General features: G+C 41.7%; 1 protein-coding gene across 3 annotated transcripts in view; it reads left to right on the top strand.

Annotated features, from left to right (window-relative positions):
• Positions 1–27,949, top strand: part of MACROD2 (mono-ADP ribosylhydrolase 2) — a 2,798,553-nt gene that overhangs the window by 2,584,477 nt on the left and 186,127 nt on the right. For all 3 annotated transcript variants that reach the window (XM_073672205.1, XM_073672203.1, XM_073672204.1), the window contains exons 13-14: positions 20,704–20,739; positions 21,042–21,080. In XM_073672205.1, coding sequence (XP_073528306.1) covers positions 20,704–20,739; positions 21,042–21,080 — 75 coding nt within the window. The remainder of the gene's footprint in view (positions 1–20,703; positions 20,740–21,041; positions 21,081–27,949) is intronic.

Below are 27,949 nucleotides of genomic sequence, written 5' to 3'. Positions count from 1 at the left end.
ATGGCCTAATACAATGAGTACCACACACTGCTACAAGCCCAAATATTTTTTCAGAGCTAGATGCAGATAAAAATTATTTTTAATTTGCAACCTGATGGAGGTCAGTATAGATGGACTAATAGAACAAGTCCCACACACTGCTAGAAGCTGAAATATTTTTTCAGAGCTAGATGCAGATAAAAATTATTTTTAATTTGCAACCTGGTGGAGGTTAGTATAGATGGACTAATAGAATGATGCTATGCCCAAAAGGTTTTACTTCACTAGGTGCAGTAAAAAAAAATTGTATTCTATACACAGGTGGTGTAGCTTGCAACACAGATAGGCTACTCCACTGACTAACACACTCTGCAATAGGCCAAAAAGGATTTGCTTTGCTAGATTTAGCCAAATGCTGTGAAAAAAACTTGCACAGCACTGGCACAGACCTGCCTGGCAAAAAGTGATAGGAACTGATTTAACCTAGCCCTGAAAAGGACTGCAATTACAATTAGTCTTTACTCCCAACCTATCTATATAAGAGCACAGACCTGCCTGATAAAAGTCGTATGAAATGATGTAACCTAACCTAGTCCTTAAAAGGACTGCAATCACAACTCTTCCCTACTCCCAAGCTATCTGTAGATTTGTGCGAAAATTGGCTTGAAATTAACAAAGTATAGCGCACACAGCAACAGAGGTGCCATCTAACACGCAGCTGCAGCAGTGAGAAAATGGTGGCGACGGGGAAAATGGCTGGGTCTTATAGGGCAAGGACATGTGACATACACTGCCAATGACACATGCCCTTGCTTGTGTGAAAAAAAGCAGTTCACTCCGTGTGTGCGCTGCTGATAGGCTGAAAGACTGCACCTCCCCACTGTAAATGCGGGAAAGAGAAAAAAAAATGGAGATCTTCATTATTCCTGCAGAGATCCATCCCCTGCCCCTCCCCCCGCCCCGCTGTACACTCAAACTGCGTATTAACATTAATTTTCAGCATTACTGAGAAAAAATCCAGTTATGATTTTGGTGCACGAACAGTTATCGAACATAACCTCGAACAGCCGAATTTTTATCAAATCGTTCGTGTTCGCCGAACGGCTCGAACACCGCCCAAAACAGCTCGAATTTGAGAATGGCGAACAGTTCGAGTCGAACACCGCTCATCTCTAGTGTCAAGCATGCTCGCTCAACACTAGTTATTATTACTGGAGGGTCCTGGATTAGGAGAAATATCACCTGCAACTAAGAGAAGGAAGATACAGAGAGTGAGCAGATGGTTGAGTGATTTGTGAGAGCGTTTCCTGTGTTGTATGGTGGGAATGAATGGATCTGTGTGGTATAACATTGTGAAGAGAGCATGACAGCTGTACATAGGAGAAGAGAGGAGAGAGGGGTTAATATGAATGAAGTGTGCATAATTTGTGGGAGAACGGTGAATGTGGATGGTTGTAGCAGCCAGAACGTAAATGGCACAAATACAAATGGTGAATACTGTTTGCAAAACAGATGACCTGGAAGCAAGTTTGTTTAATTGTCTTGCATGTCTTACCTGTCTCCTGCCCTGTCCAACTGCCATATCTAACTGCCGAGGCACTTTGATAAATTATGGCACTTCGATAAAGTATGCATAAATGCTATATGCATAAATGCCCCACAATGACAATACAATACTGAATGATTCCCAAGTCATGGGACAGGACACCTCATAAATATTCTTCTGATTAAAAGGGCAAAAATTTCCAAAACTACACATCAAAATTTTGTAGAAAACCTTCCCAGAAGAGTGGAAGTTGGTATACAGAAGCTGCAAAGGGGTGTTCTCCATGTTGTCTACACATTTAAGTTAGGATGTCATGAAACCTCCTGTTGTAACATGGAGATGTCCCTTTTGCCCCCCTTATTTATTACTACAGTTTTATTTTCTTTACAATGTATAACATTTAATGCTGAGACAACTACTGTAAGTGTGAAGATTAGAGTGTGAGGCGCACTGAGGTCGGAAGTAGTGTTGAGCCACCCCGTAGTGTTAGGGTTCAGTTCGTCGAACACCGGCATGTTCGCTGAACGGTTCGTTGAACACCGTCGAACACCGTTAAAGCCAATGGCAGGCAAACAAAAACACATAGAAACACATAGAAAACACCTTCAAAGGTGTCCAAAAGCTGACAAACTACTCAGAAGACACAACTAACACATGGAAAAGTGACAAGTACATATAGTCATGCGAAAAGAAAAGAGGTGGAGGAGTAAAAGGAGGAGGAGACACAGATATAGGCATGTCATGCCCTTCTAAAATCAAGAAAGGCTGGAGTAAAAATCTAAAATCAGCCTACCAACACCCAGACGTCGTGACAAGAAAATTAAAAAAAAGAAATATCTTTAGGTAGAATGGCGGTTCCATTCAGAGCACTTTCCTTACAAGACATAGTGGTATCCCCATTGGGAGTCGTGCCACAAACGGAACCCAATACATTCGGACTAATCCACCATTTGTCATATCCAAGGGGCAGGTCAGTAAACGACAACATCGATGCGGAACCAAGTACAGTAGTATATATTGTACCTCCTTTGACAAGGCAATCAGGCAGGTCAAGAAGTTGCGAAGGGGCACCCTAATGGCCAAAACAGACATTGAGGGGGCATTCCGGTTACTTACTACCTGTGCCTCCGAATAGTGTCCGCCTATTGGACTGCTTCTGGGAAGGAGCATACTATATAGATCGCTGTTTGCGCATGGGGTGCTCCATATCCTGCTCACTATTTGAGGTGTTTAGTTGCTTCCTCGAATGGGTCGTCATGGACGTTTCTAAGAGGGCACATATTATTCGTTACCTCAACGACTTCTTATGCCTGGGCCCAAAAGATTCGCCACAGTGTGAATACATGCGGTAGTCCACCTGTGAGAAGGAGAGAGCTGGAGGAAGAGCAGACACCACAGAGCTGAGGGGTTAGATGGAGAACGGAAGAAGGAAAGAGGGCGAGGGAGGTAAGGGGATTACAGTGGAAGGCCGACCTGAGCTCCCCCATGTTCCTGCTGGGCGGGGAACAGCCCTGGGAAGAAAAGCTGCTTGCGCATCCCTTTGAGGTTACGGGCGCGAGCGGGCAGAGGCACTACGCTGGAGTGCGAAGCCGACACGGCCAGGCCGTTCCTGCCCGTGCGACCTCAGTGTCGCCGGGTTTGTGCCAGAGCCGCGGTGGACCCTGACAGCCAGCCCCCCTCTCCCAATACTGGTGCCTGTCTGCTCTGTAATTTAAATTGGCTCTGAAATTTGAATGAGTACACTTTAAATCCTTTTACAAGGATCTTTTGGAGGGCAAGTCTGGTGCCAGCAGCCGTGGTAATTCCAGCTCCAGTAGCGTTCACTAAAGCTGCTGCAGTTAAAAAGCTTTTATAAGGATCGAGCTTGGCGGTCCACCGCAAGGCTTGCTACCTCCAGTCCCAGCCTCTTTGTCTTGGGGCGCCTCCCCGATGCTCTTGACTGAGTGTCCCGGGGGCCCGAAGCGTTTCCTTTGAAAAAATTAAGTGTCCAAAGCACAGGTGGTGTAGCTTGCTTAACAGCTGGGCTACTCCGCTGACTAGCAGACACTGCTACTAGGCCCAAAATATTGCCTGGGCTAGATGCAGTTAAAAATTTGTAATTAGATCTACAGGCGGTGTAGCTTGCTTAACAGCTGGGCTGCTCCGCTGACTAGCAGACACTGCTACTAGGCCAAAATATTGCCTGGGCTAGATGCAGTTAAAAATTTGTAATTAGATCTACAGGCGGTGTAGCTCGCAAAATAGCTGAGCTACTCCGCTGACTAGCAGACACTGCTACTAGGCCCAAAGTATTGCCTGGGCTAGATGCAGTTAAAAATTGTTATTAGATACAAAGGCTGTGTAGCTTGCTTCAGATGGGCTACTCCGCTGACTACGAGACACTGCTACTAGCCCAAAAGGATTTCCTGGGTTAGATGCAGTAAAAAATTGTTATTAGATACACAGGTGGTGTAGCTTGCTTCAGATGGGCTACTCCGCTGACTACCAGACACTGCTACTAGGCCCAAAAAGATTTCCTGGGTTAGATGCAGTAAAAAATTAGAATTAGATACACAGGCGGTGTAGCTTCCTTTACAGGTGGGCTACTCCGCTGACTTCGAGACACTGCTACTAGGCCCAAAAAGATTTCCTGGGTTAGATGCAGTAAAAAATTGTTATTAGATACACAGGTGGTGTAGCTTGCTTCAGATGGGCTACTCCACTGACTACCAGACACTGCTACAGGCCCAAAAGGATTGGCTGAGCTACATTTCGTCAAATGCTGTGAAACCTAGCCCTCAAAAGGGCTGCAATTAGAACTAGTCCCTACTCTCTAAACCTATCTCTCTATGTAACTGGAAATTCGCTCGCAATTCACACAGTTATACTGTATAGCGCCCACAGCAGCAGCAGTGCCGTCTAACACTCAGCTGCAGCAGTGAGAAAATGGTGGCGACGGGGAAAATGGCTGGGTCTTATAGTGCAAGGACATGTGACATACACAGCCAATGACACATGCCCTTGCTTGTGTGAAAAAAAAGCACTTCGCTGCATGTGTGCGCTGCTGATAGGCTGACAGATTGCACCGCCCACTGTAAATGCGGGAAAGAAAAAAAAAAGGAGATCGGCATTATTTCTGCAGAGATCCATCCCCTGCCCCTCCCCCCGTCCACTCTACACTGAAACTGTCTATTAACATTGATTAACAGTATTACTGTGAAAAAATCCAGTTACGCTTTTGCACAGTTATCGAACATAACCTCGAACAGACGGATTTTTTGCAAATCATTCGAGTTCGTCCAACGACTCGAACACCGCCCAAAACAGCTCGAATTTGAGATTGGCGAACAGTTCGAGTTAAACACCGCTCATCTCTAGTCGGAAGTGATCTGATATTTTTCTCTATACAATGCTGTACAATATATTTTAGCTATATACATAATGGCTAAATAAACAGAAATCATTGATGTCCCGGCCTTAGTCTCCTGTTTCCAATTCTCACTTGATATAGTAAACTAAAAGATGTCATGAAGCATCGTGTCCCATGGTCAATTTTCTTTTAGGGTTTAAAGCCAAATGTGAAGAGAATAAATCAAGTAAGGATGCTGTTTTGTGTTTGCCAGTTGGCGTTGCTGGAAACCATTACCAGATTAGTTTACGAAGAGCTGCAGTTGTCTTTCTTCATAGACTTCAGTAGAGAAATTGTCCCCAAGTAACTTAATAAATTGTTTAGAAATACCGTTCGAAATAATTACTAAGAGGATAAATTTCTGGAGTGAGACAGCTCAGGCCAGGAATATTGAAAGGCACTTCATCAAATGTGCAAATAATTCTTTAAATGAGCGCTTAAGTATTTTCCTTGGCATATCTGCTATTATGCATTAGAAGAAAAAGCTATTTTAGATTTGGGAGTCAGACTTCCATCAGTCAGGATGTTTTCTGGCTCAGTGATCGCTGTGAACATAAGTGACAGTTTATTTATTATATTCTACATGTTCGGCGCGTGAGGTGTCTGGGCCTATTTGACAGTGACTGCCATGACTGCTGTCACTTTGCTTATTATGCTTCTTTGTAATTTAAGTCTCTTTTGTGCTTTTAGAATGATGAAATATCAGTGATAAGCGCATTAAAGCAGCGGCTGCATACTGAATTAATTGTCTGCCGCTCCATCCATTGTAGCGTTTGAGAGCCTGTTGTTCTTTTGGACTCTCATTGATTTTGGATTTGCTGGATTTTTGCTAATACAGTTGAAAGTGTTCATTCACTTTCACCGACGCGCTGCTGCCCATCAAACCAATGAGTCTTTTCACTTGGAAGTAATCCTTCTAGGCTGCTGTACAGTAATGTAATGGATGTACAATGGAGATGCCCTATAAAGTTATTTTATGTTTCATATGAGGCCTCTGAGCTTTGTTTGCTTTGTATTGGACTGAAGAGAGGAGAAAAAAAAGTATAAGCTTCAATATCTCATTGTCTGCTTATGGGAATTTTCTTTTATATGGATAGTATATTGTTGTATAATCAGGTTTTTACTAAATGTTTTATTCTTTTTGGAACAAAAATGTTAAAGGGGTATTCTCAAGTTTGAAAGTTATCTGATATTCATAGGGGTCTGACCGGTGGGACACCAACCGATTCCAAGAATCTGGCTTTGAAAAGCCCCATGTGAATGGAGCGGAGGTCGATCCAGCGCACTGCTGCTCCATTCATTCTTATGGGAGTACAGTGCTCAGCAATCTCCGGCAAACCCATTAAGAATGAATGGAGTAGCAGTGTGCATGATCAACTTCAGCTCAACTTACACGGGGCTGTTCAAAGCCATGGTTTTTAGGATCGGCTGGGTTCTAGAGATCAAGAAGTTATCCCCTATCCAATGAATAGGGGATAACTTCCAAACTGAAGAAAACACTTTTAAATGTGATTTATTATTTTAAATTTTACACATTGTGATCAGATCACTCATAATTAGCATTTTTCCAGGACTTTGATAGTGATGGCCTATCATTAGGATCAGCTGAAAAAAGGGGCTTCAGCACTCCATTGAGTGCCGAGTTTCTTTCTCTCTTTACCAGGCACAACGCTAGTGTATAGTGACTCTGAGTGTGACTTGTACTGCCACTCATTCTACTGAAAGGCAGTTCAATCCTATCTGTATTGAAATGAATAGGACTGAGCTGCAATTCCAGTCATAACCACTACATGTGCATGGAGCTGTGTTTGGAGTCTGATACTGATGGGGTATACTTAGGATAGGCCATCAATATCAGAATTGTGTGGTCAAAGTCCCAAAAAATGCATTTAACCAATGTTTAAATGTAATTGATGTGTTTGAAATTTTCATTGCTGATTGTGCCCAGGAGTCAGACCAAATATTAGTTTACCAATGTCACTGAATATTAGTTCACCAGTTAACATAATCATTTGAGCTTCTGTCATAATGAAAACCACAACACTGTCCTGGATCCATCATGCAAAAAAGCTCTGCAGCGCCTGACGGATCCCATGAATTTTAGCTAGAGTCTATCAAGCCTCTATAGTGGTTCTGCAGCTTGTAAAGTATTCAGTTGGTAGATATTACCTAACAGCAGCGCTATGGATGGACAAAAACATTAGGACACCTACGCAATATACCATTGCCAGGTACGACCAGGGCTCATTTGATGGCAACAAACTGGATGTTGTAAAGGACTTCAACCTACTCGGATCAATGATCACACAAGATGCAGCGACAACACCGGAAGTCAATAGAATAGCTATGGGCAAATCGACAATGAAGTCACTTGACAAGGTCTTCAATTTGAGGAACATTTAACTGGCGATGAAGCCACTGATCGTACGTAGTCTGTTTTTTTCTGTAGTAACATATGGATGCGAAACCTGGACGATAAAGAAACAAGACAGAAGAAGAAACAACGCCTTCAAAATGTGTTGCTGGAGAAGGATGCTATCAATACCACAAATGGCAAGAAGAACAAACAAATCAATTTTGGAACAAATCAAGCCAGACATGTCACTCAAAGTAGGGATCACCAAGCTATGACTTGCCTACTTTGGACACATATGAAAAGAGCAATCACTGGAGAAGGACATCATGGTCAGAAGATAAAAAAGAACACGGCCAAGAGGAAGACCAGCAACCCGATGGCTTGATTCAATCAAGATAACAGCAGAGAAGATCCTGGTGGACCTATCTGGGTTTGCACAAGATCGATCTTCTTACGGATGGTTCATCCATTAAGTCGCCATGGCTCAAGATCGAATCGAAGGCTGTTAATTGTTATAATAATAACAGTGTATTACATCCAGGGGATTATTTATGACATCCAGTTGTAATCATTAATATGGAGTCAGATTCTTTGCAGCTACATCGGCCTCCACTCTTCTGAGAAAGTTTTCTGCAACAGCGAGGGAGACCACATTTACTGTAAAGGGAGACTTGAAGGGTAGCTTTCATATTCGCTATTTCTTCATATTCAATTTCCATGTAGCAATTTTTCCTCATAATGACCTCCAGTTCTCTGCTTGTCAGAAGGAGCAAAGCCTTTGTAGCAACATGGTAGTATAGCCATAGAGAAGACTGTTTCTGCAGGGGAATTAAAAAGTGTCTTTTGTTAGCTGCCAGAGGGGGATTCTCTCCAAAGATCATCATCCTTAGCACAAACTAACAACATTTATGCCCCCAGTTAAATATATGGACAAAAATATTTAAACATTTAAAGGAGTATTCTCATGTACATTTATGGCATACTGTATCCACATGATATGCCATAAATCTATAGAGGATGTGGATCCCATTAATGGGACCTGCGCCTGTCTTAAGAATAGGGCCCTGATACAGTATTCACCGCCATCATTGGAAAGGTGGTCAGAATCCCATTCATTTGTATGGTAATTCCAACCACTTCTCCACTGATGCAACACTCATCAGGGCCCTGTTTTTGAGATCTATGTTGGTTCTATTGGTGTGATCCACATCTACTATACATTTATGGAATATCCTGTGGATACCACATGCCATAAATGAGAGAGATGAAAGTCCATGAAATGGAAACTATGGGCTGTGAAATATGGAGTAGATACCAATTTCTCTTAAATAACACATGTATTGGATCACCACTGATCACAAGTTTGACCCAAATCTAATAGCTGGTGGCAGTTCAAGCAGTTAGGACCCCTGTGATCTGACTTTTTTATTTATCTTCTGGATAGATTATACATTTATTTTGTGGAAAATGCCTAAAACATAACAAAGATTTCATACAGCTTATTCACATGTGCTACACTTGACATGAGGGGTTCAAGTAGAGAATTTTAGGATGCAGGTTGAAGGAGATCAGAAGATAATGCCGAGCACCACATGATCAGTCATGAGGACTATTATAATCAGTTATATTCTGTACATCGCCTGACACTTAACTGCTCATGGAGATGGTTGCAGTGGGGTAGGCATCCTATGACTTCTTCATAACTGCTTATACCTATTAAGTACATAAAACAAAACTCGCTTTCCCTGTACACAATAACTCATCTATTAATACAGTTGTGCTCAAAAGTTTACATACCCCGGCAGAATTTTTGCTTTCTTGGCCTTGTTTCAGAGAATATGAATGATAACAAAAAAAACTTTTTCTCCACTCATGGTTATTGGTTGGGTGAAGCCATTTATTGTCAAACTACTGTGTTTTCTCTTTTAAAATCTTATTGACAACCAAAAACATCTTAATGACCCTGATCAAAAGTTCACACACCCCAGTTCTTAATACCGTGTATTGCCCCCTCTAACATCAATGACCGCTTGAAGTCTTTTGTAGTAGTTGTGGATGAGGTTCTTTTTTTCAGATGGTAAAGCTGCCCATTCTTCTTGGCAAAAAAACTCCAGTTCCTGTACATTCCTGGGCTGTCTAGCATGAACTGCGCACTTGAGATCTCCCCAGAGTGGCTCAATGATATTGAGGTCAGGAGACTGAGATGGCCACTCCAGAACCTTCACTTTGTCCTGCTATAGCCAATGACAGGTCGACTTGGCCTTGTGTTTTGGATCATTGTCATGTTGGAATGTCCAAGTATGGCCCATGCACAGCTTCCGGGCTGATGAGTGCAAATTTGCCTCCAGTATTTGCTGATAACGTGCTGCATTCATTTTTCCTTCAACTTTTACCAAGTTTACTGTGCCTTTTTAGCTCACACATCCCAAAAACATCAGCAATCCATCTCCGTGCTTTACTGAAGGACTGGTGTTCCTTTCATCATAGGCCTTGTTGACCTCTCTCCAAATGTAACGTTTATGGTTGTGGCCTAAAAGTAAAATTTTGGTCTCATCACTCCATATTACCTTGTTCCAGAAATTTTGAGGCTTGTCTCTGCTGTTTGGCGTATTTAAGACGAGATACTTTGTGGCATTTGCGCAGTAATGGCTTTCTTCTGGCGACTCGACCATGCTGCCCATTTTTCTTCAAGCACCTCCATAGTGTGCATGTTGAAACAGCCACACCGCTAGTTTTCAGAGAGTCCTGAGTTTCAGCTGATGTTATTTGTGGGTTTTTCTTTGCATCCCGAACAATTTTCCTGGCAGTTGTGGCCGAAATTTTTGTTGGTCTACCTGACTGTGGTTTGGTTTTTACAGAGCCCCTGATTTTCCATTTGTTAATCACAGTTCGAATGCTGCTAACTGGCATTATGAATTCCTTGGATATCTTTTTGTATCCCTTTCCTGTGTGATACAATTCAACTACCTTTTCCCGTAGATCTGCTGACAATTCTTTTGCTTTCCCCATGACTCACAATCCAGAAATGTCAGTGGCTGAATGAAAGATGCAAGAGTCTGTCTGGATCCCAGAAACTCACTCAGCTTTTATGCACACATACTGATTACAAGCAAACAGGTCACAGGTAAGGATTAGTGTTGAGCGAGTATGTTCTATTAACCCTTTCGCCGAGTATGCTCGGGCTGAGCTCCGAGTATTTACAGCTGCTCGGTGATATGGTTGAATCGCTCCCGTGTGCATGATTTGCAACTGTTTGACAGCTTTATTACATGTGAGGAATGTCTATTTCTTACACATTCCTCACATGTATTAAAGCTGTCAAACAGTTGCAAATCATGCACACAGGACCGATTCAACCATATCACCGAGCAGCTGTAAATACTCATAGCTCGACCCGAGCATACTCGGACCAGAACATACTCGCTCAACACTAGTAAGGATGTTACCTTTAGTAGCTATTCAAACCCATTTGTGTCAAATTCTGTGCATGTTATCAGTCCAAAATCACCAGGGTATGTGAACTTTTGATCAGGGTCATTTGGATGTTTTTGGTTGTCATTAAGATTTAAAAAGAGAAAACACAGTAGTTTGACAATAAATGGCTTCACCCAACCAATAACCATGAATGAAGAAAAAGTTTTTTTGTTATCATTCATATTCCCTGAAACAAGGCCAAGAAAGGAAAAATTCTGCCGGGATATGTAAACTTTTGAGCACAACTGTATATGTTTAGAAATGTAAAGTTCATGTTAATTTTGCTGCTTCTGTTAATTTTGTTACAAGTTCTTGAGAAACTTTAATGAAAATCAGCAGCCAAGCTCTGCAGAAGGGGAAATCCAAAATATAGATTGACATCTTCTGGATTATTTAACCTCTAATTAGTCGCGTATTGTCCATTGGACCCCAAGCGAGTTTGTTTTCCTCATATTCCCACTAGTATGGAACGTAGGTAAGTACCCGTTTCAGTAGCTTCCTAGCTCAGGTGCCGCTCCCTCCTCAGTGCAGAATATATGTGATTTTTGCACCAAATAATTACTTGTTTTTTCATAGTACATAAGTAGATGTCTATATTTTGTTGATTGCTAATTTTTTTTTTATTATTATCGTTAAGCTAAGATAATGTGGCTTAAGTTCCTAAATAAAGTAAAAATTATTTTTTAATAAATTATGTTTATTTTTCCCATGGACCCCACGCGACTAATATCCACACCTCGGATCCATTTCTTCTGGATTTTTTTATGGAGTGTGTGGAAGAGATCTTATAAAATCTCATCTACTTTGCTCTTGTTGTACAACACTGCTGATTTTCTGCTCACAAATCTAGATGGGAAATCTGCAGCAAATCTGTCATGTTTATATTCCTTAAATGGGTTGTCCGGCCTAAGGTTACAAGTCTGCAGTCACCTTATGTGACTGCAGACATGTGAATCCTCACATCGCGTGCACTATGCACTGTGAGGACTGGAAGCACTGGGGGCGGGTGGTAATGTGACCATGTGATTTGCATACTTCCAGCCACATTCTGACTACACTCTGTCAGGCCTTGCACAATATACTTGCAGTAAGCGAAGCCGTGTAGCCCTTTGGCTATGATTTTTACGTTTGCCAATGATAACTTTAAATCATAAATTGCACTAAGTTTCACTCTATACTCTTCATTCCTTCATTTATTGACCCCATGATATGCAATGTTCACATTTTTCTTTTGAGGCAGTTTCACTCCCTGTAGTGTAGGCTTAAAGGACACCTGTCACCAGAAAAAAATGCAATTAACCTGCAGATATAGAGTTAATCCTTAGGTCAATAGCGTTATTATGCTGCCCGGCGCCTGCACATAGCCTAACGCTGTGGGGAGAAAGTGAACTTTATTCTCCCCAGCACCGTTCCCATTTCAGTCACTAGGGCGGCGCCGGTGCTGGTTCAGTCACTGCTCTGGGGGTTTAACGTGACTGAACCAGTGTTGGCGCCGTCCCTGTGACTGAAACTGCGCCCCCGGTCCTGATTGACACGGGCTCTGCATTGGGGTCGACTGTCAGTCAGGGTCGGGGACACAGTTTCAGTTATGAGGGCGACACTGATGCGGGTTCAGTCACTGCTCTAAGTATACAGAGCGGCGGCTATGATCACGCCCCCGGCACTGACTGACAGCTGGCCCCAATGCAGAGCCCCCGTGACTGAAACGGGAATGCTGCTGGGGAGAATAAAGTTAATTTTCTCCCCGCAGCATTATGCTATGTGCAGGTGCTGGGCAGCATAATAACGCTATTAACCTGCAGATTAACCTCATATCTGCAGGTTAATAGCATTTTTTCTGGTGACAGTTTCCCTTTAACGTAAGATCTGTGTACATCCAGGATGCTGCTGTCTTCACTAGTTTTCACATATCAGCAAAGCCCCAATAATTATATACTCCCTATGTGCTTTATTCCATGTCTATAGCCTGTGTTCTCTGACCACCCTGAGATACTTTCTCCCTCTCCACTGCAGAACTGTATGCAAACCTTTCCCCTCCATGCTACCATTTCTACGATTGAGAGAATGGAGGGTGAGAGCAGAGAGAGCTGTTAGAATCGGGAACAAGAGCTCTGATGGATTTTCTAACCTCTTTGCAAAAGCACTAAGCTAGGTAAAAATCTTAGACACTCTGCAGCAGCAAAATGAAGATTATTTAAAAAGTTGTAAAAACGTTGCATTAAGGAAGTAAAAAAATATCTAATAATCAGTGCAAATGTGTAAAACTAGTGGGCGGAGCAGTGCATAGAGCCTCTTGGCCACACCAAGGGTACACTGAGCAGAACAGAGGTAGCAATCAGAACACTCATAGTGCAGTTCTTATGCTGGTTTTATCCCTACAAGACTATAGCAATTCATCAAGACCTGCGTGAAAAACGAGGTGTGTTGCAGCCAAAGATGCCTGATTCATCAGGAGGCATGTGCCTCTTAATGAATCAGACGTATCTGAAAGTTGACTTGTCATGAATAAGAGGAGGTCCCCATTAAGTCTCTGTCCCGCCCCAGCCATGCCCATTTTAGTGCAGCTAGCCAAAATTAGCATGAAAACAGCACAATTTGCTACGTTTTTGCTCAACTCTGTGTTGCACAAAATTGTTGAGACTTATCAAAGCATTTTACAACTGAATTTTGATGTAATTCCTTTGGAGCCTATGTGCTAGTTTATATTACCAGTTTGGGCTGACAGACTCCTTTTAAAGAGCACTTGCATTAAGTACCTTATTTCCTAAATCTGTGTATAAATGTTTGTAGTGTAGTGCCTGTGTGTTAATATACTCATCTACCACCACCTTCTCCATTCTGGTCCTCTTCTCAGTGATGTCCCCCCCTCTTCAGACTCGCCCTTCGGATCACTCTATGCTTTATGTGTGAACCGGTAGTCCTTTTTGCAATGAAAGCTTATTTTATTCAAACCCTCCACAGATTTGCATTGTAAAAGCCACTTCTAGGTCACACACAGCACAGTGTGACCCAGAGAATCTGCAGAGTGGTGACGTCACTGAGAAGAGGAGCAGAAGAGCGCTGGATCCTGGAGTAGATGAGTATATTAACACACTGTCACTACCCTACATACACATGTACACAGGTTTAGTAAAAAAAATAAAAAACTTCATAGAAGTTCTTCTTTATTAACATAACATTGATTTTCCATTAGTTTGTTCTGATCTTATTAAAAATAACTACTGACGAACTATGATATCAAAGTTATTCCTCTATACACAGAATTGTCAGAAAGCAAAAAATGAAAATGTCTAAGTTATCCAAAATGCACGCTCTTAACAATTAGCTGTACGCCGGCATTTTCCATCATGGTCGTCCAGAATTACCAAATCTAAAGGTCGGCTTTAATTAGCTAGAACAAAGTCTTCAGCTAATCCTTTGTTTGGTCTTTATAGTTCATCTGCTTCACAAATCGGGTAAAGCAGGGATGTTACTATAGCAATAAACTGCTTAATGGGTTGAATAAAAGCAGAATAATTATTTAACAAAAAAAAGGATCTAAACACAAATCTGTTGAATGCAGATTACCCCTGATATGTTACATTCATTAAACTTTTCATAATCCTATTAATTTAGCCGCGCATTTCTCTTTGCTAACAAGACACTTTCAAACAGAGCAAAATTGAATGGTATTTTTTATTTTATTGTCCAGCAGTGCAATCCGAAGTATGTTTAATGTGCAAATGACTAATAAAGGCCTAATAAAAAAGCGAGTGTCTATTTATTCAGACTATTTACCCTACATTGTTAAAAGTGGAGAAAAAAAGGGCAGGAAAAAAAAAGGCATAAGGCACGAAGAATAGCACAGAACTAGAACGTGAGAATTCCAACTTTTGTTTTGAAAAGGCTTCTGCTCCCCCTGCTGGAAAAAACTGGGTATTCCAACAAATGAATTAATTCTCCCTGCCTGTTAGTATGTGGCGTAGTGACAATATCCAATGTTAACATGCATTCTGTAATATACGAATCGTGTTTCCTTTGCAAAAAGCAATGCATATTATTTCAACAATAATCCTCGGGAAGGGGGGTGGGATGGGGAGGTATTTAAAGGATAAAGAGATATAAAAGGGGGAAAATCTCTGTGGTATGAGTCAACATATGTTTAATATTATATCGGCCTTTTTTTTCTGAATTCTGGGAATGAATTTCCTTTTTGTCCCATTCAAGTCGTTCCATGAGCTCCATTTAATAGATCTCTGTCAATGTTCTGAATCAAGGCACAAAGGACGGCTGTATGATTACCGAAGCAGCATGTTGCACGGCTGAGGCAAGGATTATGTGTCTAGCAGAAAGCTCTGTGCTGGTTGGAGCACATATTGTGATGATCACTTCAATCACGAGGGTGCAGATAACAGAAGTATGATTGTCTTATGCACCGCGAATTCCCTCCGATGCCTCGAGAACACAGCCTGGAAGAATAGCCACCCGCCTGGTTTATGTACAGCCACTGCTTGATAAATCGGATCAATCTGCAAAAGCGTAAAAGGGAAAATATGACTTAAAGGGGAAACTGTGAAGGATGAAATTATGTCATTTGATTATTTGCTAAACTGTTTCCTAAAGGGTCTTTTTTTTTGCATGGATAAGTTAAATTTTGAAGGGGTTAAAAAAACCAAAACTCTGGTGTAATGGCCATTTTCTGTGCTTTCTTTTGTATTTAATTGTTTTGACTTTTATAGTTAAACATGCAGCTGTTACTCGCCGTAATAAAAAAAGAACAATAAAAAGCACATGTGTATTTGGAAAATGTGCTGCTGAGGTTGAAATATTGTTATTTCCAGGATTCTACTAAACCTCAGGGGGGCTGTCTGTACAGGAGCCATAGGTTCTTTGCAGTCAAATAGCTCTTCATAATGCACAATGCCACCCACTTTGGAGGTGGAAATGGGCCCCCGTACCTCTTGAGCTCCTGTGTGGCTACAAAAGCTGCACCAATGAGGTGTCGGCAACTTTGTCCATTGGTAACCAGTTGAGAAGTTTGATTGAAAGTTCATGTATGGATGCATCTACCAGACCATTTACTGTATGTGAATTAGGAGATTCCTATCCAAGGGGTAACGTTTCTTCTTGCGCAGAGTGACCTGTTAAGCATGTCAAGGTGAGGAGACTTTTAAGCCGCAATGCTCCTCTGGGAAATTGACTTTTAGGATTTCTACTTCCTATAGGTGGCGCTAGAGTTCTAGTCCTCTTCCTCTCTGAAGAGAGTATTAGGAGATTGATGTACATTATACCCTTAATTGTTCGGTAAATACAATGTAATGCTTTTTATTCATCTACTTTCATTTTTTTTCTATGCTTTTATTTTTAATGGATTTTTAGCGTAGACTATAAAGAATGATGGGTGGTATAATTTTTGTGTAAAACATAATAAACACTAAATGGACTTGGGGACAAGTATTTTGCTATGCATTGCAATATTATCACCCTAATATTACTTGAGGATGAAACTGAGATTCTCAGGGTACCGGACTAATTTATTTATTTTACTTGCTTATATAGCACCATCATATTCCGCAGCGCTTTACAGACATTGTCGGCACTGTCCCCATTGGGGCTCACAATCTACATTCCCTATCAGTATGTCTTTGGAGTGTGGGAGGAACCCGGAGAACCAGGAGGAAACCCACGCAAACACGGAGAACATACAAACTCCTTGCAGATGTTGTCCTTGGTGGGATTTAAACCCAGGACCTCAGTGCAGCAAAACAACAGCCATCGTACTGCCTATTACATGGGTTCTCGTCTCGACCCTGCTCACTTTCACATTGGAAAGTTGAATGGTGCTCATGAGGTCACATTTCCACATATCGGCCCAGACGTGACATGTACAGGAATGGCAGTATCATGTACATGTCCTATTATAACCTACCATATGTGGAGACCCAACCCGTTCACCACTTGACAACCACGTTAAGACAAATTTTGTATTTCTGCCTATAAACAAACTCCATAGACTATGTACAAGATGATCTGCCCTCATTTATGACCCCCTGCAAACAGACCGATGAGACTGTATGGGGGCAGAACGATTCAGATTAGCCTACAAATGTTTTGCTCTTTTGCCAGCTGATCGGTTGCATGTTTACACGAGCGTTCATAAAAAAGCTTGTTTATGATCAGCAGCCCAATTATCGATTATTGCCCCATGTAAAAGGGCGTTGTAGGGTTCTGGTACAGCTGTTCCAGCCACAGATTCCTCCATTACAATCTGTGCCTGTATCAGATGTCTTTATTCCCACTCTATTACCCTTGGTGCTTCCACTGTATTACTCCACGCAGCCTCTGATTTCTTTTGCCTTTTCTCAGATCCCATTGTGGGGGGAATGTGATGATACAACATACCATACTATCATGTTACGCATAGTTTTAGTGCATTATTGTAAAAATTGAAAGTGGAGTAATTCGTTAGTCATTCTGATCTATTCTACATAAATTTGCAGTCAACCATTGGATTATGATTGGTTATTTGGCCATTCTTCTGTTAAAGTGATCACATGCCAGAAAATGAGATGTCATGACATCTGTAAATACAGATAGATAGATTGGATTTATCAACAATACTGGGAGTCCTGGAAAACTTTTATCATGACTACTGCCATTATTTTGAGCACTACTTGAAGTGCTCAGCAAGGAGCGGAATGCATTGATGGACAGCTTGAAGTGTTATTCCTACCTTAGCCAATTATGGCATATCTACAGGACTGACCAGATAGATCTAATAAGACGTGGGTGCGTACCTATCTTAATCCATTTTCATCTGCTTTCGTAGCTTCCATAGAAGCAAATGGAGATAGCTGTGCTTACACAACCACCTATCAACTCAAAGAAGCCATGAGGTGGGGGTTGAGGACCCCATTCTAGAGATGGGACCTACATGTATGAACCATTTATGACCTATCCTGTGGATTTTGCCATAAATATTTACCATGGGAATGACTCTTTAAGGTTAGCTTTGTAATTTTGGGGCACTGGTTACAGGGACTTAACCCTGAGTTTAAGCTGCACAAGAATACATCAGGCTCTAGAGAGGGCGCAGAAAAAAAGCATGCAACACATAATCACACAAACACAGTCAATAAGCATGCATGTAGGTCACATATTGGAACCTTAAAGGTGTTGTCTCATGTTTGTTCTTCAGGAGTGCACTGCTTTTCTGCTTCCTTACTTATAAAGGGACATGCTGTCCTGAAGATTGACATTTCGGGCAGACAGCATGGATGAGCTTCTGGCCCAAACTGCGTGCTCTTCATTGTTGGTAGCAGAGGCAGGTTTGTATCTTCAGCATGGGAGGAGAACATGGGCGCTGAAGCTGGTGTGACCCCACAATCTGTCCAGCTTCAGAGCATCCATCAATCACAAGCTGTATAGCTTGCAACAGTGTGCTCCTCGTCTTGGAGACCAGCCACTGCAGAGGTGGCCGATAGTTTACAGGTCATTGGTCAAGTTAACAAATTAAAAACCTTTCTGTTCCTGAGAATGAAGGATTTTTAAAATGTAAATTGCAAAGTTGCTTGTTTTTTCAAGCACTTTTCAATTTTAACCATATACGATCATTAGACAACCCCTTTAAGCTCTGCAATCAATACTGACTATAATGTTATAAGGCTGCAAATGGTGGATTTTTGCTATGAAAACTTCAATAACTTACATTAAAGGGAATTTGTCATCAGGTTTTTGCTATTTAATCTCAGAGTGACATGAAGTAAGGACAGAGACCCAAATTCGAGCAATGTGTCACTTACTGGTATGCTTAGTGTAGTTTCAATAACATCAGTGATTTGTCAGCAGGAGATTGTCATTAGAGGACTAGTTGTCTCATGCCAGGTAGCCTTCTTGCTGTGTGCAACCCCGTCCTCACCACTCAGTAACCGTGTTCTGTCAATGTACATTGTGCACAGAAAACTGCCAATCAGTTGTGAGGGCGGGGTTATACAGAGCTCATGAATATGGAGAACTACCTGACAACAGGTTTTGTAGTCCTCTAGTGATAATCTCCTGCAAATAAAACTGTGATTTTAGCAAAACTGCATCAAGCAGCCCAGTAATGACCCATTCACTGGAATCATGCTGCTCTCAGATTACTTAACAAAAACCTGCTAACAGATTCACTGTAAAAAGACAACTCATTCTTTAAGACCTTCTCGTCCATATATATCTCCCTGTGCAAAAATAATGCCTGTTTCTTCATATATTATTGGAGAGCACTTAATATGTAATATACAGGGGTAGAGTAAGGGTAGCCAGTGACCCGGGCAGTTTGGACTGTGTGGCCCCCAGTGACCTGAAGTGTTATTTGACATGACACATGACAATGGTTTGGAGGATCATGTGATAAGTCGTGTGATGAACACACAGGTGCTCTGGTGCACATTTTGCATTTTTTTTCCATTTTGTATAGTGGTAGACATAAGAGAGGACACTATGCAGTTACGAAACAGCGCTATATATTATAGGAGACGACGATAAGTAATAATGAGATGCTGCTACACATAATAAAAGAGGACACTATGTGATAAAGGACAGTGCTATATATAATAAGAGAGACGTTATCTAATAAAGGGATGGTGCTATACATAATTAGTTAGGACACTATGTAATAAGGGCCAGCTCTATATAGAATAAGAGACATTATGTAATAAAGGGATGGTGCTATACATAACTAGCGAGGACACTATGTAATAAGGGACAGCACTATATATAATAAGATACATTATGTAATAAAGGGATGATGCTATACATAATTAGTGAGGACACTGTAATAAGGGATAGAGCTATATATAATATGAGACACTGTAATAAAGGGATGGTGCTATATGTAATTAGTGAGAACACTATGTAATAAAGGACAACGCTATATATAAGAGAAACACTATGGAATAAAGGGATGGTGCTATACATAATTAGTGAGGACACTATGTAATAAAGGACTGCACTATATAGAACAAGATAAGCTGTTTTACAAAGAATTAATCTGATTAGAGCCTTTTTCTTTTCTTTCTTCTCCATCTGGTGAGACCTTCATGGCGATATATTCGAGTCATGACCCGTCTCATAGTTTGATGCACAGATCAGCGCACACCTAAAAATAACAAGGTCATATATATTTTATATACTTGCTGCCTGAGTAAACAAGTCTCCCACACTGAGCCCCTGAATACAAATATGTGACACATATATACAACTAGCCACTGTGCAACCCGCCATTCAAAATATATATTGATAAGCCAGCACTGTGCCCTCTATTAACTATAATTATCCACTTTCCGCAGCCCAAAAATATATAATTTTGCCACTGTGACTAATGTCCTTATATGCTTGCTGACTTTATATATTTATTACTGCATCCTTTGCATACCTTTTAGTTTTACATTAAACACAATGTATCACCTAAATTACTTTTAATAACTTAAAAAGATGATAATGCATATTTTTATCTTCTAATGTTCTGATTTTTTTATTCTCTTTTCCGTGTATGATCAAGAGGCATCTATCCTGCCTGTGCTTCTCATTATTAGAATCCTACAGGAGAGTTTTCTAGGCATGTTCTGTGATATGTGCAGAGGTCATTGTGCAGAGAGGGGGTAGGAAAAGAACCGTGACCATCACTTATCATTATTTTTGGATCCTATGATATCTATAGTATACATAGATGTTGCCATTTAATCTAATCCTGTCTGTGATGATAATGAGATGGCTGCTAAAAAGTAATCTCTGCAGTACAAGAGGTGCCAATCTTTTTTCACACTTAGATGTAAAAGAGAGAAAAGTGTAGTATTTATTTTTCTACGCAGTCATATGGGAAATGAAGACAAATGTTACTATTTTTTTAATGTACCTTATACTAAATTGAACAAAAAGTCTTTATCTGATCAAGTATTGCCTTCTGGCAGATGCTAATTGAAGTCTTTATTATTTTTGCAGCTGCAGAAGACAAGAAACCGCCTTCTGGAGAAACAGGTAGGCAAGGTTTTTATTCTTTTTAGCTGCTGCAAATTTTTTACACATTTTTGAAATCCTAATCGCTGGTCATAAATGCTTTAATGTCAATTTTTAGATTATAAATGATCTGATATATCCTTGATATTCACATGTATGTAAACAGTGAATGGTGACTGTGAGACCCCATGTACATTAAAAGAAAAATAACCTGGTACTGACCGAGAATCAGCCGCCTTTCCTGCAGGTCCTGCCCATGGGCAATGGCCTTTTGAGCCCAATGGAAGATGACTCTGTTGACACATGATTTTTTTTTGTTACAGAAAATGTGGAAGATTTGAAAGAAACGACCACAGGCTCAAGTAAGAGTTCCAGTAGAATGAATGAACCAGTGTATGAATGAATAAATGATTTGTCTTAAAATCACTAAAATAATAGGATTTTTGACTTTGATAATGAACAAACACTTGTAAAATCTAAAAAGATAGTTTCAATTTCTCATCTGTTCTCCTTTATTATGTATACAATACTCTTATAATTGGAGGTTCACTATTTTCTGTGTATTTGTATACATTGTTTGCAGTAATATAGCCCCATGTATTTCTGAAAGGTAGAAATGATTTTAAATATAGATGAGCCGATTTGACTTGAGTTTTACAAAAAGTTTAGTTTGCACTGAATCTAATTGTGGCACCCCAGGGGTCTGGTTGCCACAGTGGTAGAAATACCATGTCTGAGCGCGAGCATGGGTTTTCCTGGTCAGGAGCACTATTACATGCAACGCCTCCTGCCCCAGTCCAGGGAGGGGAGGAACCTGCCCTTTATAAACTGGATCTGGGGCGGGGTTAGTGAGTCAGTTCCAGAGGAAGGGACAGAGGAGCAGCAAGGAGCTCTGTAGGAGACAGGAGCAGAGAGCCAGGGATTGGAGCTGATAGAGCTCATCCTGGCAGAAGACGCAGAGAACCGGACACCGGAGTCCAAGGCTGTGAGGATATCCACATCCAGCAGCAGAAACCACCTGGCAGGGGATTTCAGGTCCTCTGGCCATAGAAAGCCCGGAGGCTCAGTCACACGCAAGGGACCGGCACCGCCATCGAGGAGCGGAAGGTACCAAAGGCCCCGAGTCACCAGCTATACGGGTGAGCACCACACGGTACACTTAGGGACGTGGGCTACTACACGACTAGAGCAAGGTAGCCAGGAAGAGTGCAGTCAGACGGGAAGGCCTACACCTCCACCTGGCCAGGGGGACTATTGTTCGCTCACAGACTGACCAGGCCTCTAATGCTAGCCAGTACTCCCGGCAGGGCCTTCTTCATTACCAACAGTAAAGACCCTGAACTGCACTGTACGGACTCTGAGTCATTTCAGCTGCGCCCATGCACCACAACCCTCACCATTTACACACGCTGCCCTGAGGCTATACTCCTCCCGTGGGGAGTTTTACTACCCTCTGCTGCGCACACAACATCAGCCTCAGCGGTCTGCCCCGCAGCGGCGGTTCTCAGTGACCGCAATCCACGGGTGGCGTAGTCGGACATTTCAACATTAAAAACCAAGTAAACAGATCCGCCGCTGGTTTGACCACCCTGAGCCACGGGACCGGGTCGCCGCCACGGAGACTACAACCCCTGACATTATACAGAGACCCGGCTCCGGGTATTCCCCCACACACGGCCCAGGGGGCGCATCATAATTATTTTGTGATTAATTTCCCATTGTTTTGCTAATTTGCAAACAGCTGGGAAAATAGAGAAAAAAAAAGAACAGTACTCACCGTACCATTCACCTGTCTTGATGCCGCAGCCCCCCATCTGGAGGTCTGCACATCTTACTTTAGCCTCGTCTCTACTTTTTGATGGCAAATGTCATCCTACGACTCCATCCTCTGGCTTCATCTTCACTCTGAGGCCTCTGATGTCTATACATGCGTTGTTCGTGGCACTGAGCAGGCCACTGGCGACGCATCGTGACATAAGTGACCAGATGGAGGGAGGACATTGTGTGCACTGGAAAAGTAAAGAAGAGGCCTATGATTATTATGCTCTGGAGTACAATAAGGCACTTTTGAGTCACATCCGAAATATTCAAAGCAAATCAAATTTCCTGGCTTAATTATAATTTCAGCAGATTTGCTAATTGCTGCTTTCAAAGTGTTCTCTGCTTTGGACAATATATTTTATTACCTTAAGGTCAGGTGCAGACGACTGTATTTTCAGTCCCAGTGCGATCCAACAAAACATCGGATCGCACTCTGACGAATGTTATTCTATGGGGTTGTGCATGTGTCCGACTTTTTCCTCAGACAGAATTTGTGCTAAGAAAAAAACGCTGAATGCCAAAGTTTGATCCGATATTCGGATTGCACTCAGCCTTACAAGTCAGTGAGTCTTTGGAAAACATAAGACTGCACTCAGAAGACATCAGAATGCAGTCTGATTTTCGCAGACTGATAAAATGGAGAAGATGGAGAAATTTTTTTCTCCATCTTCTCCTGATCCAAATCGGATCACACTATGCTCACACTCTGATTAGAGTTTGATCTGAATGTTGTTTGCATAATCTGCCCGATTCTCTCAGATGAGAAAACGTACGACCGTCTGCACCTGCCCTGACAATAAGTAAGTAATCCCAGGTTATACCACTGCTGATGACCCCAGCAATCATCTGACAATTTCATTGTAGCGGCAACATAGAAATGAAGCATTACTCAGTTCCTATTAGTAACAATGAGCTGTTCAAGAAATCCACAGACACGCTGAGTCCTTCAGCTTTGGGGATGTTGCATGTAGCTGCCCTCCGCTCTGGTCCTGGAGTGTCTGCGTATAACTTAGATGATCACTTGATTTTGAAGGACCACATGTGATGGTTTCTTTCTTCTGTGGCAGAACTGCAGGGGAATGAGCACTTGCTGCTGTGTTTTCTTGGAGGATTCAGCTGATTACTGGGGTATCGACAGCAGGACATCTTGTAATCAGCTTCTCTTTCGTTTACCTTTCTGAAGGAAGGAAAAAAAGGATATTCACAGTAGACAACACCTTTAGGTTTTCTTTCCTTTTCATTTATGGATTTCACCTGATCCCTGAGTGCCATCCTGTATAGTGCTCAGAAAACTCGTCAACTTGGAAATGTTGTGTAATTTATGGGCAGCATGTTATAAAGCAAAAAAAAAACAAAACTGACCAGATTAATATATACAGTGGTGTGAAACAGTGTTTGCCCCTTCCTGATTTCTTATTCTTTTGCATGTTTGTCACACTTAAATGTTTCCGATCACAAAACAAATCTAAATATTAGACAAATATAACACAAGTAAACACAAAATGCAGTTTTTAAATGAAAGTCTTTATTATTAAGTGAAAAAGAAATCCAAACCTACAGGGCCCTGTATGAAAAAGTGATTGCCCACCTTCCCCCTTAAAACTAAAAGATCCTCAAAAGCTAGGTATCGTGCTGCAATTCAAAGAAATTCAGGAACAAATGAGAAACAAAGTAATTGAGATCTATCAGTCTGGAAAAGGTTATAAAGCCATTTCTAAAGCTTTGGGACTTCAGCGAACCACAGTGAGAGCCATTATCCACAAATGGCGAAAACATGGAACAGTGGTGAACCTTCTCAGGAGTGGCCAACCAACCAAAATTACCCCAAGAGTGCAGCGACGACTCATCCAAGAGGTCAAAAAAGGCCCCACAACAACATCCAAACAACTGCAGGCCTCACTTGCCTCAGTTAAGGTCAGTGTTCATTACTCCACCATAAGAAAGAGACTGGGCAAAAATGTCATGCATGGCAGAGTTCCCAGATGAAAACCACTGCTCAGCAAAAAGAACATAAAGGCTCATCTCAGTTTTGCTAAAAAACATCTTGATGATCACCAAGACTTTTGTGAAAATACTCTGTGGACTGAATAGACAAAAGTTTAACTTTTTGGAAGGTGTATGTACCATTCCATCTGGCGCAGAAGTAACATAACATTTCAGAAAAGGTGCCAACAGTAAAATATGGTTGTGGTAGTGTGATGGTCTGGGGCTGTTTTGCTCCTTCAGGACCTGGAAGACTTGCTCTGGGAAATGGAACCATGAATTCTGCTGTTTACTAAAAAATCTTGAAGGACGATGACTGGCCATCTATTCGTGACCTCAAGCTGAAGCGTACTTGGGTTATGCAGCAGGACAATGATCCAAAACACACCAGCAAGTCCACCTCTGAATGGTTTAAGAAAAACAAAATTAAGACTTTGGAGTGGCATAGTCAAAGTCCCGACCTTAATCCGATTGATATCCTGTGGCATCACCTTAAAAAGGCGGTTCATGCTCGGAAACCCTCCAATGTATTGATTGCAGGTGTTGCTGCTAAGGGTGGCCAAACTAGTTATTAGGTTTAGGGAGCAATCATTTTTTCACACAGGGCCCTGTAGGTTTGTATTTCTTTTTCTCTTAATAATAAAGACCTTCATTTAAAAACTGCATTTTGTTTTTGCTTATGTTATCTTTGTCTATTTTTTTGTGATCTGAAACATTTAAGTGTGAGAAACATGCAAAAGAATAAAAAATCAGGAAGGGGCAAACACTTTTTCACACCACTGTAGGTTTGTGCAAAAATATTCAGTTTCACTTGTATTTATTTGTTAAGATCCCAGCTCATTTTGGGGCATGGAAGTGAAGGGGGCGGTCTTAATACAACCATAGCTACCATTATTGTTTAAGACTCCACTGGACTCCTAAATTCAGACCGGTCTGATATTTAAATAAATAAAATACAAGTTATACTGAATCTTTGCCAACAAAACTAAACTTCAGTCTGTTCAGGTCCTCCTTTTCAATAACGTGCTGCTGGCAGATCAGACTGCATGTCCAATACGACTGGTCCTGTTAAATTTTAACGTATTAGATGCCCTACTGAAAGAGTGAGAAAGTGAAAAATATACAGTGGCTGCTCCAGCTCCTTTGAAGTTAGATGCTTTCCTCTGGTGCTCAGCAATCTTCAAGTCTGACCACAGATTCTAACTTGGATTAACATCTGGGCTTTGACTAGGTCACTCCAAAACATTTACACACTTCCCCTTAAACCATTCAAGTGTTTCTTTAGCAGTGTGCTTTGGGTCATTGTCTTGTTGGAAGGTGAACCTCTGTCCCTGTCTCAAATCACTGACAGGCTGAAATTGGTTTTGCTCAAGAATATCCCTGTATTTCGCACCATCCATCTTCCTTCGACTCAAACCATTTTCCCCTTCCCTGCTGCCAAAAAACATCCCAACAACATTATGCCGCCACCATCATGTTTCACTATGGGGATGGTGTTCTTAGGGTGATGAGCTGTGTTGGTTTGGGGCCAGACATAGCGTTTACCTTGGTGGCCAAAAAGTTACATTTTTGGTCTCATCTGACCACACCACCTTCCTCCATACATTTAGGAGTCTTCCACATGTCTTTTGGCAAACTGAAAGCAAGCCTTACAATTTTTGTGTGTAAATAAAGGCTTTTTTTTTGTCCACTCTTCCATAAAGGTCACCTCTGGACAGAGACTCCAGTCTCTGCTTTGGAACTCTGCAGCTCCTTCAGGGTTACCTTTGGTCTCTGTGCTGCCTCTTTGATTAATGCCCTTTTTGCCCGGGGTGAGAGTTTTGGTGGGCGGCCCTCTCTTGGCAGGTTTGTTGTGGTGCCTTGTTCTTTCCATTTGATGACAATGGATATGATGATGCTCCAGGGGATCATCAGAGATATTTTTTTAGAACCCAACCCTGACTTGTACTTCTCAGCAACTTTGTCCCTGACTTGTTTGAAGATCTGCTTGGTTTTCATAGTGTTGTTTGGTTAGTGGTGCCAATTACTTGTGTGTAGCTGCCTCTGTGGCCTTTCTGAAAAGGTGTGTACAGTACAGACCAAAAGTTTGGACACACCTTCTCATTTAAAGATTTTTCTGTATTTTCATGACTATGAAAATTGTACATTGACACTGAAGGCATCAAAACTATGAATTAACACATGTGGAATTATATACTTAACAAAAAAGTATGAAACAACTGAAAATATGTCTTATATTCTAGGTTCTTGAAAGTAGCCACCTTTTGCTTTGATGACTGCTTTGCACACCCTTGGCATTCTCTTGATGAGCTTCAAGAGGTAGTCACTGGAAATGGTTTTCACTTCACAGGTGTGCCCAGTCAGGTTTAATAAGTGAGATTTCCTGCCTTATTAATGGGGTTGGGACCATCAGTTGTGTTGTATAGAAGTCTGGTGGATACACAGCTGATAGTCCTACTGAATAGACTGTTAGAATTTGTATTATGGCAAGAAAAAAGCAGCTAAGTAAAGAAAAACGAGTGGCCATCATTACTTTAAGAAATGAATGTCAGTCAGTCCGAAAAATTGAGAAAACTTTGAAAGTGTCCCCAAGTGCAGTTGCAAAAACCATCAAGCGCTACAAAGAAACTGGCTCACATGAGGACCGCCCCAGGAAAGGAAGACCAAGAGTCACCTCTGCTTCTGAGGATAAGTTTATCCGAGTCACCAGCCTCAGAAATCGCAGGTTAACAGCAGCTCAGATTAGAGACCAGGTCAATGGCACACAAAGTTCTAGCAGCAGACACATCTCTATAACAACTGTTAAGAGGAGACTTTGTGCAGCAGGCCTTCATGGTAAAATAGCTGCTAGGAAACCACTGCTAAGGACAGGCAACAAGCAGAAGAGACTTGTTTGGGCTAAAGAACACAAGGAATGGACATTAGACCAGTGGAAATCTGTGCTTTGGTCTGATGATTCCAAATTTGAGATCTTTGGTTCCAACCACCGTGTCTTTGTGCGACGCAGAAAAGGTGAACGGATGGACTCTACATGCCTAGTTCCCACCGTGAAGCATGGAGGAGGAGGTGTGATGGTGTGGGGGTGCTTTGCTGGTGACACTTGTCGATTTCTTCAAAATTGAAGGCATACTGAACCAGCATGGCTACCACAGCATCTTGCAGTGGCATGCTATTCCATCTGGTTTGCGTTTAGTTGGACCATCATTTATTTTTCAACAGGACAATGACCCCAACACACCTCCAGGCTGTGTAAGGGCTATTTGACCAAGAAGGAGAGTGATGGGGTGCTACGCCAGATGACCTGGCCTCCACAGTCACCAGACCTGAACCCAATCGAGATGGTTTGGGGTGAATTGGACCGCAGAGGGAAGGCAAAAGGGCCAACAAGTGCTAAGCATCTCTGGGAACTCCTTCAAGATTGTTGGAA

This window comes from Phyllobates terribilis, unplaced genomic scaffold, assembly GCF_046119375.1.
Source record: "Phyllobates terribilis strain yellow unplaced genomic scaffold, ASM4611937v1 Scaffold_3__8_contigs__length_932513732, whole genome shotgun sequence".
Taxonomy (NCBI): domain Eukaryota; kingdom Metazoa; phylum Chordata; class Amphibia; order Anura; family Dendrobatidae; genus Phyllobates; species Phyllobates terribilis.
The sequence above is the reverse complement of the archived record's forward strand: the minus strand, read 5'-3'. Positions and strand labels throughout refer to the sequence as shown.